At 39.5% G+C, this 13,333-nt stretch overlaps 2 protein-coding genes across 3 annotated transcripts in view; one reads left to right on the top strand and one right to left on the bottom strand.

Moving 5' to 3' along the window:
* Positions 1–3,142: 3,142 nt before the first annotated feature.
* pex11a (peroxisomal biogenesis factor 11 alpha) lies at positions 3,143–10,063 on the top strand. Of its 2 annotated transcripts, none has more exons than XM_069686603.1 (3): positions 3,143–3,421; positions 3,579–3,694; positions 7,106–10,063. In XM_069686603.1, exons 1-3 carry the CDS (start codon positions 3,366–3,368, stop codon positions 7,579–7,581), a joined length of 648 nt encoding a protein of 215 aa, XP_069542704.1. In that variant the 5' UTR covers positions 3,143–3,365; the 3' UTR covers positions 7,582–10,063. The 2 variants fall into 2 exon arrangements, with proteins under 2 accessions (XP_069542704.1, XP_069542703.1); XM_069686602.1 differs by having other exon boundaries at positions 7,013–10,063.
* Positions 10,064–10,074: 11 nt separating this feature from the next.
* Positions 10,075–13,333, bottom strand: part of LOC138613035 (RNA polymerase II elongation factor ELL) — a 29,714-nt gene continuing 26,455 nt past the window's right edge. Inside the window, exon 12 of the mRNA XM_069686601.1 lies at positions 10,075–12,493. Coding sequence (XP_069542702.1) covers positions 12,383–12,493 — 111 coding nt within the window. The 3' untranslated portion in view covers positions 10,075–12,382. The remainder of the gene's footprint in view (positions 12,494–13,333) is intronic.

The raw sequence follows: 13,333 nt of genomic DNA, 5'->3' as shown, positions 1-13,333 counted from the left end.
GACACATGCATGATACTGGAACTCTGGACAGATTATAGCAGTTGGCAAACGCTGACGGTGGACAAATAAACAGTGGAGACAAACAGACAATGACATCATGACCATCTCAAAAATCATCTCATCAAGAAATATCCAGATTCTCTCCTTTTACACACCAAATACAATTCTGAAGTTCGGGGGCATGTTCACATGCGGGGATTTCTTTCCATTTACGGCAGCTAAATGCTTCTTCTTAAATCTTACAAGCCATTTGAGATAAAAATAACAGACAAAAATCAATCCTACATCCAATTTTGTATCTGATTGTTCTTCAACGGTCTTCATTATTCTAAAATAACACCTTTTGAATGGAAACCGAAGGAATCATTAACCTAAATAAGCTAAGCTGGAAATAGAAACATGCTTCTTCAAGAAATTGTTGCTAAAATTAGCAGCAGCTTGGCTTGCAGCCCATATTGACATTTTCTATCTGTTGAAGAGCGTCTGAGAGACGCTGTTTTTTAAAGGGAATATGCTTCATTTAGTGTTTTCATTATCTGATCATTACGTTTTCAGAGGCAACAACCTAACCTCAATTAATCAATATAGAGTAATGATCTTGAAAAATACACAATTGTAAGAAAATAAAAATGACAATACAAGCTGCGCTGTCTCCCAGATATAAGAGATGAAACTCCTCTTACTGATTTCAAATAACAGATCCTGGAGCTGCTTCTTCACCAATAAATATGAAACTATTTAGCTCACTATGACAGCACTGAAGTGATCTAACAAATATATGGTTTGCATGGCCTTATCTCTTAGTCATACAATCCAACACCCAGGATTGAGATCACAAGAAATCTGATGAGCAATGACCCCCCTCCTAATGAGGTTTAAAAAGACTCTTTAATAAGGGGCAATTACTTGACCACAGGCAATCAAATGCACTTAGCACGTACATCTTAGCAACTGAGCAGAAACACACCAGAGAGCACACTGTGTTACATCCACAATGTACAACAGAAAAAATGCAAGCGCTAACAGAAGTAAAGCACGACTTACCATTAAAATAAGAGTGTCTGTTAAACCATGCCAGGAATATATCCTTTTTCTTCATTGCAGGTATTGAGGTTAGGCCACCATCAGTCTCTTAATGATGTGGACAGTCTCTCATTGGTGTGTGGACAAAATATTCCTAAGGTGTAGAATAAAATGTTGTTAGAGGCGTGAAAGAAAGGGCATGTTTGGATACAGATAGTTTCCCTGTAGCCCCAATATCCCCCCCAGATGTAATGATAGGCGCTTACAATGGGTTGTTTCAACTGTCATGGCATTACTATAGTGTCAACAGGACATCAAGCAACCAGTCAGTGTTCATATTCCATACACTCATAAATTAGTGCCTTTACCTTTATAGACTGGCTACAGAAAGACGTGGTTTCTCATTCATGAAAGCAGGCGGTCACAGGAGAGCAGCTGAAGCAGTTTGTGGTAGAAAACAACATTAGCAACTGAGGAGTTAGCTTAAATTCAAAGGCACTAGTTTAACAGGTCCAAACGGTTTACGCAGGTGTAGCAGCTTCTTTCCTTCATACGTCCAGTTTAAAGTTTGAGTAACAATAAAACCCCTAAATGCGACACGTTTTATGTCAGCTAGCAATTTAGCAGTAACTTTACGATAGAAACAGATGTAGTGTTTGTTGTTTTCAGCGTGTTTGCTGATTTCCTTTGTAGAACCTCGGCTAACCTTAATCAAGGGCTAATTGCTTCAGGTGCGCCTGGGAGCTCCCATTTCTCAAGTTGGGATTACGTTATGGTGTGTTCAAGGACTTAATGTAATTATGGGGGAAAATCAAGGATGCTAAAAAGAAGGTGTGTTGTATTTTATTGCTCACACTTAACCTAGGTCACTCTAGAGGGACGGCACCAAAGTTTACATCCTAATTGTTACAGCCCACGTCATTTCTAATTTGAAAAGAGTTGTTCAGACAGAAGGGGGCGCCCATGTAATGTCCCAATCGGAACTGATTTTTCCGGTTTTTACAGTGTTGTTAAGTTATCTAAAAGTCTATATTTTGTTTAAAATTGGAGTATGTGGGCAACCTTTCAAATAGTATCTGATAATATATAAAGGCTTGCTTTATGTTGTATGTAACGTGCACTCTTAGAGCAATTTAGGCTGCTCCACTTATACAGGACCATCAAAAAATCCCGAACGAAGATCTAAACTGAAAAGCTGAAGGGGACAGAGGCTGATTGCTGGCATTTTAATAATCTGAAAAGAAAATGATCTATGTTTCTCTAAAGTATGATAATATTATCCAATCCGTAGACGAGCTGTGGGCCTTCTTTTAACAGCAACAGACCAGTGGCAGCCTAACTCATCAATTAATTTCATTTCATCTGTTATCTCTGTTCAGTATAAGATTTAAATTGCCTCTGCTATTCCTTGTTACTTATCACAGTCAGGTACGGCCATTAGTTCATTCCTTTGAAAAATCAGTTGAGGTGGCACGGGGCTGGGGATGAATAGGCAGTGACTCAACGGGATGCGTTAATCTTATATTTATAATTGATTTGCGGTTGCATTGAGGTAACAGCCAATCTTAGGGGTTTCAAATATCTTTATCTGTAAAGAGAATTTGTAAATGTTGCGAATGTGTAAATGTTGTTTTGTGATAAAAGCAAAAGCAACACAATCAATAGTTCAATCAAAAGCCACGTTGCCCCCTGCCGTTCGAACGTGTAGCGACACATATTTTCCTTTTTTTTTTTTTAAATACATGTAAGAATTCATAAAAGTAATTATTCTCCTTGCAACCTAGGACTCTCTAGGAAATGATTCCAGTTATACATACATTACATACATTTGTGAGGACCTACTGCGTCTGCGAAAACAGTTTACAGTGTTACAGTTTTTTTCACATAATGTGCATTGTTTTGCTCATTCTATCTTTAATTTTCATATGATCTTATTAAAGGGGTATATTAAACTTTTTGTTTTCTTTAGTCAACTTTATCTGCACGCGTTAAGGCGTACAGTTTCCACTGTGACAAATAATAACGCGCTGGTCCGTCATTAAAACCCTTTCGGGTTTTGGTCCGTTTGAAAAGCTGTCCGGAGGGAAACACGTACCGTATGCTCTGCTGCCATGCAAGAATTACAGACTAGAAAATTAGCTTCCAGTGAGCGCGAGCAAGTTTTAATCTGATTATCGGCTCGATTTAAATTGACAACTCAAGACGAGCCACCTTTTCTGACGACGAAGACAAGAAACTGAAATTTTAAAAACGGCAGCGAGCATTTTTACGTAAACGTATCTACGGGTCGGGTGATCTCTGCTTTAGCCAACTAGAACAACCTGTTCTTGTTGGATTTAACCATGGACGCGTTTGTAAAATTTACAAACCAAAGTCAAGGAAGGGACCGTATATTCAGGTGAGTTGTCGAAAGTATTTGTGGCCTGGTTTTAAACATCTGACGCTGTATTTAAAGTTACTAAATAAGCGTTGAGCTAAGGCAGCGCGTGCTGAGAGGAGTCTGGAGCATTAACTTTCTCCGTTCATCCGCTCTCATTTTTCTTTCCTCATTTCAGGGCAACCCAATATGCATGTGCACTGTCGATATATCTTCTTCGAAACAACTGCGAAAAAAAGGACCTTGTGGCAAAACTGAAAAGTCTGGAAACTACCATGAGCGCTGGACGAAAATGTGAGTATAACATCTTACTTAATATTAAGGGCGGGGCCACCTTGTAGTTACAGCTGGTAAACGTACCAAACAAATTCCATACTAGTGACATGTATTGTGAAATGTAAATGTCAAAATTAAGATTTTTCTTATCAGAGAAGGTACTATTAAGGTTTTGTGTCTCAACTTGTCTTTATGTACAGTGTGTTCTGTTCTAAAATTAAGACTAGAAACTTACACTGTCCCTTACATATAAGTGCCAAGTGCAAGATAGTGTTACACCATGTCTTACCCCTTTGCCCTTTGCCCCTGACAGTGACATTGCAGCACCGCATTGTTCGTAAAACATAAGCCTGCCTTCTCCCTCTTTAAATCCAACTTTACTCTTTTAGTGCCCTGATACATACTTGAATTAATCACAATTAAAAAAGGAAGTTCCTCAAATAAGAAATTCCCCAAGAAATTCCAAAACGTAAGGGTGACATTTTGAAATCGCTTGTTTAGTTCAATGAACACACCATAAAGAACTATAAACATTATATTCAACTGAGTAAAGCTTGGCTAACATTACACTGCTACCTCTCTTTCTTACAGCCTCAGATTATACCTTGTTCTGATAATTTCCCTAGTTTTCTCGTTGTTTCCTTGCTTTTATAACTATTGTTCTAAACCACAAAACTGCATCTAAGTGAAGTCAATTAATGTATCCTCCTACATATTCACCATTAGTTTTATAGACTTCTATGCACTAATGGAGAGGAATAAAACCTTCCTCCCTCTTCATTATTCCATTCCTCCCTCTCTGAATATGTAAAAGCATTCTGCTCTGCTGCATAATAATCCAAAATCAACTGAGGTGAATAGGAAGATTCATCCACATTTTCTTTGGCCTCAAAAAACCCAGTCTCGCTGGTCATTTTCTCTATAAAGGCAATGATGTCTCATCAACAAGGTCAGTGTGGACTCTTGACTGCCCGCTCTGTCAGGCCAACAAGACGGGACCTGAGTCACCGGAAATAACAGCTTTCGTTGTTTGACTTTCTCCACCTTCCAGCAAAACCCAGTCTTTTACCAATAATACTCTCCTTTGTTCTATGGAAACTTTTGGCAAAGCTCACCTTTGTCCCATAAAATACATTTCATTTAATAGAACAGAGAGAATTAGATTAAAAAGAGCTTGTTCCAGGTAATTGCTGCCAAGTGTCATCGATTATTTCAGGGCACAATGCTTAAACCTTTACCTGGTATTTGTTAAAATGTATAACGTATACATAATACTTAAATCTGTGTTTCCATGATAATCAAAATCAAGAAAAGGTTCCAATGACTATTACTGCCATAACAGAGTTTTCCTCAGAAATGTTTTTATCAATTGGCTAGTATAATATATATTGGTATAATAATTAATTTAAATACCAATGTAATTTGTAGATGTTGGCCTAAACAGTAGCCACACTTATTAAATAACTGGCATTTTTTCACAGTGGTATTAGCACACGCCCTTTTCCCTGAAGGTTAACATGTTTCTTAAAGGAGCAGTTCGCCCCTGTAAAAAGCCACTGTCAGTCAAAGCTGGTGTTCTCTGTAATCGATAGAAGCAATAATATTTGAAATTGGCGCCATAGCTGTGGAGAAAGTTGTACAAACAGCTCGTGCTTTCTCCCATTCTACATTCCTACAACACCCAGCGTGCATTGCGCCCCTCCCTCTGAAAGGAAAGGCCCAGCGAGAGAAGCTGGAGTGAAATACTACTGTTTTTGCTGCAGGCGATGGCTCAGAGCGGTACAGAATCATCCGAAAAATGAGAATATACCGGTGGATCTACATTTCAAACCTGACAACTTTTAACGAGACATGACAACGGAGGCGGGCGTCCTAGATTGAGAAAGTGTAGCGAGCTCCCTGGCCTCCACCAGATGACTAGTTTTACGTAGTCTGACGGAGGTTTTCCAGGGCCCATTGGAGAAGCGGATAGCGTCCTCAAAAGGCACAGAGCCAAACTGCATTTTTTTGTACCATAATGGCATTAGCTCCCCATAATAGCATGATAGAACTGAGGTTGAAAATATGCGAACTGGTCCTTTAAATGTTTATAGTTTAAATGAAGGTGGTCTGTATTTCAGGACAGGTAGTCCACCTCTACTTCAGGAAATTTGCAAACATTGTGCCAACATCAATTCTGTGTCAACAGCAATTGCAGCATTGCTGACACAATCTTCACTGCGATGTTTTAAGCAGCAACCGCCTACTCACAGTCTCAGAAAACACAACACTTAACACTTACTGTATATATACAACCATTTTGACACTTTGTGAAGCTGAGTGTTCAATCTGAGCAGTAATGAAATGCCTGTTACTACACATTTCATTTATTATTTGCAGCTACATGCTCTGTCCTATATTTTCTACCTCCAGCACATCCAACAAACGCATATCTCAGGATTTTCCAATAAGTAGGTCACATTTATTGTAAAAGTGCGTTCCTAACATTGCACTGAACTGCTTAGAAATTAAGTACAATTTAGCAGTCTTGTACTCTCCTTGCCATCCATCTACAGTCAGCCTTTGAGCTTAGACCAGGCTGGTGGCTAAGTTGAAGTCTGTTTCTTTTCCCCTCACTGTGAGCTGAGATGGACGTTGTGATAGTGACTGCACTTTGTGCTGACAAATTGCCATGCTCTAACTGGGGCTGATGACCCTAACGCTGGCCTTGACGGGTCATAGATAGGTAAAGTTTACAGCCGTGGGTAGCATTTAGAAGCTTTTGAGCACTTGGGATGGGACTTAGTTCACATGATGTCCACATGGAAATTATGTATAAGGTGCTGCTTTAGAGCAGGTCATGAATGCCATGTCCCTGCTGATGCTGTCGCAGTAGAGCTGTATCAGGGCCAAGGCTGGGCTCTGCTGGTGCACCACTTAATTATCTTGTCTCTGCTTCAGAGAGGCATCGACAGTGCTGTCCTCTGCGTTTGCCTGGCCCACTTTCCTTCCCTAATTGTGGCTGAAGGAGAAGTGCATGTCTTGAAAGCAGTTAAAATGGCTTGTAAGAGGTGATTTACCTGTGATGGCAGCTTGTGAATGATGAAAATAACAATCTGTCTGAAGGGTTCACAAAGCAAAGAATGCAAGAAAGAGCCTCACCCTGAGAAGGTGCTATCACAGGATGAAAACGTGGGGACGACAAGAAGAATATGACAACTTTCTGGAGATGGAAAACTTTAGTAACACATGAGATTCTGCAGTTTGATAACTGCTACTCTGAAATGTTGACCTGACATTTCAAATTAGATTGATTTACTGCTCTAACCCCCTTTTTTTTTCTTCCTCCTTTGTCAGTGTTCAGGCTGGGAAACACAATAAATTCCATTGAGGCTGCTAAGCGAACCATGCAACTCTCTGACTGGGTGCTGCGCCTGTGCCTTACTGCGGCCAACATCAACCGCGCCCTCTACTTTATCTGTGACAATGCTCTTTGGGCCAGAAGTGTCGGCCTTATCCGCGATATCGACAAGGAACGCTGGAGCCTAAACGCCTCTCGCTGCTACTTCTTCTCGCTCATTATGAATCTGACCAGAGATGTTTACGTAATCCTCCAGCTAATGTCGCAAAAAGTGAGAGATAAACACTTCAGACAGAAAATGGACGCGCATCTCAATGAGAGTCCTGAAGTAGCCGACGTGGTCGTCCCTCAGCTGGATGCTTTTCTCTTCCTGCTGCTGGAGAGCCTAAAATCACAACCGGCTGTGGCTTGGGACACACTGAAAAACATATGTGATCTCTTCATTCCTTTAGACAGGCTGGGGATATACCAATCAAACGCAGGAGTGGTGGGATTCTGTGGACTGGTCTCCTCAGTGATTGGCATCATAACCCTCGTTCAGCCCACGTTTAAAATCAAACCATGATAAGGAGCGTGAAGATAAACCTCTCTGACCAACAGCTGATAAAGAGGTTTATAATTACAGGTCTTCCAAAGGATTTAGGAGGATTTATCTGGCTGGAGCTGGACCAAGGTCAGCCTGGTGGAGAAATGAGATTAGGCAACACATCAGACATCTGTGTTGGAAGAGCAGAATGGTTTTCACCAAATTCAAGCCAGAAAAATCTGAAGTGCTCTCAAGTTTCTTGAATTGATTTTGATGTTTTGGAACAGATTTTTCAAATGCTGATTGAATCTATTCTTGAAATGAACACAGAAAAAATTGACGTTGAACGGAGACCAGTTTGAAGAGAGCAGTCAAGCTTATAAAGTAGCCTTTTATATCCTTTTTTATTAAGCCTACACCTGTGTGCATTCCTCTCTTCTCCAACCACATACAACACCAGCAGTTTTATAACTACTGTACTTAAAAAACAAAAAAGGGCTTTTATACATATCTCTCCAAAAAGATCCTCAGTGTGAGTTTACTTTCCTTCTCTTCTCCTTATTTGAGAAACAATGCTGCTATAACTTTACCTCTATAATTCAAGTGACTAACAAGCTGCAGGGACGTATTATCTCACCTGTTTTATTCTGCCTTTTATAGCATGACCTGAACTTGAACTGTCAGCAGATTTGACTTTATGCAAACTTTAAGAATATTGGGCACATGAAACGAATCGGGTGAATCATATAACTACTGTGATGAGCAAAGACTCCCTACATAATGTATTTAATTCTTAATATATTGTTTGGAAATGGTATACTTTTGGTGTGTGAATGTTTATTTTTTTCTATATGTGACATAAAACAAAAAACATGCGACACAAAACAAGTGTATGAGGACTAACTAGAAACCTCCCCTAGACCAGTTAGTCTAGTCTTCAGGTAACTTCAGTAAAAAGATAATCTCGAAGACTTCAGTTTCATTCTCTTTGGCGGCATCTTATGGCAATAAACTGCAATTGCAGCTGTACACTTCCCAATTTAACCAGATGTGTACGGTCGACTCCCTTTGTCACGGTTGTAACTTGGCAGGCGCTTTCCTTTTCAGACTGTTTGCCTTCATCTGAGCGTCGAATTTGTTTCTTGTTCTTTGGATTTTCACTTATTTTTGAAGTTGTATCTGTAGTCATCGATCTTTTCTTTGTTTGTTCAGCCATAGTAGATTACTGTTTACTTGCTACACTTGCTCTGCCTACCCTCTCTGGCAGACTAACCACTGCCGGGTGATGGAAAACGCGTCACTAACTGGGCGCCGCTTGTGATTTTTTCCGCAAAAGTTGCCACAGACATCCAGTCCATAATAATACTATATACTGCAAATGCGAAGGCTTTCATCAGTGGGCCATAGGCTCAGTCACCATTGTTACCTCATTCAGCGATAGATAGAGACTTAACAGACATTTATTTACATGAAATATTGAAGATTATCACTTTAAATCTGCAGGTGCACATGTCATTTATAATCACATGTAGCTATAGAAGTGTCATTTGACTAAATGTTTTCACTGTCAGGGTTAACTGTATATTAACATAAAGAAAGTAAACTAAAAGTGTGTACTTGAAAATCCTTAATAACCTTAAACTGTGAGTGAGGATCAATGGAAACAGAGTAACTGGGGAAACACGAAACCTCGTTGAATTGAAAAGAGCTTTATTTTTTCAATTATACTGAGAACAACAATACACTTTTATTCTGAAAGCTTTTCTCGAGAGGATGACATCGTGATAAAGCATCCACCATTAGAAATTGCAAAAATATATTCCATTTCCCTTTCACCGAACGTTTGAGTTTTGCTGTGAAACAATGAACTAACTATGCAAAGATGAAGTCAAAGAAAGGACAAAGACATACGAAGTAATAAATAAAAAAGAAATCTGTTGTCCTTAATGGATCAATCGCAGTGATTTATAAAGGGTAAAAGGTTCGATTTCACATTTCCATTTAGGCTTTGTTTTCCCAGTAACAACAGACCAATTAAACCTTTGTGTTTACAGTTTGCAAGGCTGGAAATCTAAACAACTTGAATGAGAACAGCTAACAACAGATGCAGTTCAAACGGTGTCCCGAAAACATGTTTAAAATGTCAAATATTTCTGTTTTAATATCACGTCAGTGCCACTTAATCCATCCTACATGGCATCTGATATCAACCCAGTCTAAAAACATACTCACAAAGCACTTTGAAAAGTGGCAACAGTGTGAAACTACAGATGTGTAAATACTGTTGGCCCATGTTGTTTCATAAAAATGACGACACGCAGAGTCTCTGCTGTTTGAATGAAAAGGCACCTTCAGTAGTTCGCTCCTGCACACGTAAAAAACATCACAGTTAGCACTTGGGAACCCCGTTAGGGTCTGATTCACATGTTAACATGAATGGTACCACTCTCCTCATTAATACCTTTTTGATTACACTGATATTTCCCATGATGCAATTTGTATGGTTAAATACTTTTAACCATACAATGCTGTAGATTGTTAAAACAGTTAAGGGTTAATGGTCTAATAGATGTTATGTAGACTTTTTCATCCCACAACTATTATTACAAATGTTTCAGTACCTCTGTTTTTTTCTGTAAACACAAATAAATTATTTTGTATGTGTGAACAGGCCGTGTGCTCTTCTCTTTCTAGATCTAGTACCAGAACAAAACACGCTTGTTTTCTGTGATTCTGACTGATAGACATCAAGTTAGGTGGAGCTGTGAAGCACTTTGACTAAGCTCACCAAAAGGCATGTTGACAATATAATCTTAAAAAGTGTGAGTTCTGTTCCTTTAAGAAAAGGTCCAAACAGGCAGAGTAATAATAAAATAATCTATGCAGGTGTACCAGAGCTTTAAGAATCCAGGATGTTTTAGCTTTGATATTTAAAGCTCAGAATAAATGAACCGGGCTTTAAATTCAAATGATCAAATCGTCAGTGCTAATAAATATTCCTTTCTTGGAAATGTTAATATGTGCCGAAACAGAGCAACTATTCTTCAAAATACCAACTGTGTAAAATGTAAATTCAATAGCTGCAGATGAGCAGCTAATGTTTGTGACAGTACAGCCGCTGAGTGTTGGATTCCTGCAGCGATTCTTTCTTTTGATTGCGGTGCTCGATAGGATTGGACCGTGAACGAAGTTCATGTGAATCTTTCAAAACAAGAGACCAGAAATGAAGCTACAACAGAAAATAATTAAGACGTTCATGAAGGATTAAAAAAATAACAAGACAACACAGATAAGACTTTTGCACAACAACTATCCAGTAACTAAACTGTCCTTCAAACTAAAAGACTTTCACAGAAAACGTTTGCTTTAAACCGTGCACGTTGAACCAAGAACTTTCAGAATCATCTTGGAAATGTCTGACATGTATGTTAAGGCAAATGTTAAATTCATTCTCCCACGTAACAGTTGTGAGTACAGCTACATTGATGCAAACGTCCAGAGAACACTGAAATCCGATCGCTAACTGCTACTGTAGGCCACAGCTAATGAAGCTAAAATAAAACTACAGCTTGTGATTATTCAGATGCACCTGCCTGTTTAAGATGAGTGTAAAAGTCCTGCTAGCAGCCTCCAGAGGTCCGCTTGCGCCTTACACACATGAGAGTGTTATGAAGTGAGTGGCCGACCCACACTGCCATCCTCCCTATGATTTACACATGTGGCTAAAGAGTCCAACTCGTTAAAGGCATCTTTATCCTGTCCACTTAATCCCACATTATCAATACTTGGAGCAGAACTACGGTTAAGCAAACTGTGTGGACAAGCTGTAAGATAAATACCCTGTAAGCATGTATAATGAAAAGCTATATTTGGTCATTCATCTTAAGCGTATGTATGTGTGTGTCGACAAACAAACCTGTAACCACAAGACTTGAGCAAGGTGTTCGTTTATAATGAAAAGGCAGTTCATGGCAGGCTACTTGTGGGTGAGATTGACACTAAATGTGCAAAAGCACAGACTTGAAAACAGCATTTTGGTCCTGGGAGGAGTGGTTATGTGGCATTCAGACGTTTCCTAGAATTGACACAGGACGTTGGCAGAAAGCTACGTAATCAAAGCCCAAAGAAACCGATCCAAACCACAGATTCTGGGTGGAGACACAAAGTCGCACATTGTGAAAGCACTCTGCATATTGAGCTTGTGTTGGATTTAGTGACACTTTAAGGTAAACCTTTGAAGGGCCTTAGTCTTGCAAAGTTGTCGGTTTGTCGTGGTGATACATTTTGATTGCCTGTGGTTTGAAGAGAGTTCATGGCACATCCATATCATTGTCATGATGATCTTATTACTGTAACAAATGAACACTTGCTGACTCGGCAAACAGCAATTAAACATATTCCTCTGCATGTTAAATATAAAGACTTTAGTAGCATTTGTTTCTCCTACCTTTGATTGTACCATCAGTTTAATACTTTTAAAAATCAATGCTTTTCAGCTCTGAGAAGATGAAGGTAGAATATAAATGCAATTAAGCAGGAAGGATCACATCTTTGCATTTCAGAAGAAATGATTTGGCTTTCACTGTGACCGTTTTACAGCAGAACAAACTCCAGCCTTTTAAGCGAGAATCATGGTCAAAAACCAAACATGTTAAAGGGCAACATTTGCTCACAGGTCGGTGGTCTCAGCCCAAACCTCGCTCCTCCGTTCCACAAGCACTCGGAGGAGTAAAGTGAAAAGTGTCTCAGCGACCCCAGGACCCCGCTAGGCAGTCTTTGGGTCCATTAGGAGTCTTTTGGTCCAGTCGTGTCACACCCTGCTGAGGGTGGAGGCCAGGTACTAGGAGAGCTCCTGTGCTCGGTCGTAGTCTGTGATCAGGCCTTTGATATGTGACAGTTTCTGATGAAGGTACTCGCATCGCTTCTTCTCTTCCCGATACCCTGGAAACTTCTGAAAAGAAAAGACAACACCAGAGAGCTTTCATTAATACACTTTGTACAACAGTTAGTTCTGACCAAGTAATCTGATTGGACAAGAGGCATTCCACGAGTGCTGATATAGAACACAACATCACCGGGACTTTTTACTCTGTGTATCACTCCACCTCAGTCAGGTGTTCTGAATAATTAACGTTACAGCAGACCGTGTGTGTCTACATTGATCAAGCTGGTACCTCTGAATCACACAGCAGACTCTTATTTCACTGGTTGATAATTTAAAACGTGATAATATTTATAAATATAAATACATATGTAAATGTGATTAAAAAACAGCTGATCTGTGGTGACATGTAGGCACAGAGTGCAGGGGAATACTTGGGTTGCTTGGCAACAAAAGTCCAGTGTCAGTTAAGCTGTGGGACTAGTTAAGTGAGGGAAGCAAAAAATAATCTGTTGTTGATTAATACTTTTTACTAATATTTGCCACTTGTGTAACTGTTGTATAAAAGCAATATCACACTCAAGGTCGTGATGTTATACTGAATATCAGCACGGCTGCGATTTATCTGTGACCAATCACAGCTGTGATGATATTCAGTACATCACACCCTCTCGTGTGATATTGCTTAATTAACTTTTAACAAAATTGGCCTCATGCAAGAACATTTGTGTATTTTTATAATAAATATCTTTTTGTGTTTTCTGGAAGGTTTGCTTAAACCAACCTTTTAACATCACAAACCTAATGGATGCTGCCTGATAGCATAAGAAAAGCCCGAACTTGCTTTCACATAATCTTAATGGACGCATCAAAGCATTGGAAAACATCCCTCTGCACTGTGTTGCATAA

The sequence above is a fragment of the Semicossyphus pulcher genome, unplaced genomic scaffold, assembly GCF_022749685.1.
Source record: "Semicossyphus pulcher isolate SPU_LCO1_2020_fin unplaced genomic scaffold, fSemPul1.0.p SCAF_8, whole genome shotgun sequence".
NCBI classification, from domain to species: domain Eukaryota; kingdom Metazoa; phylum Chordata; class Actinopteri; order Labriformes; family Labridae; genus Semicossyphus; species Semicossyphus pulcher.
This window is presented reverse-complemented; position numbering and strand designations above follow the sequence as displayed.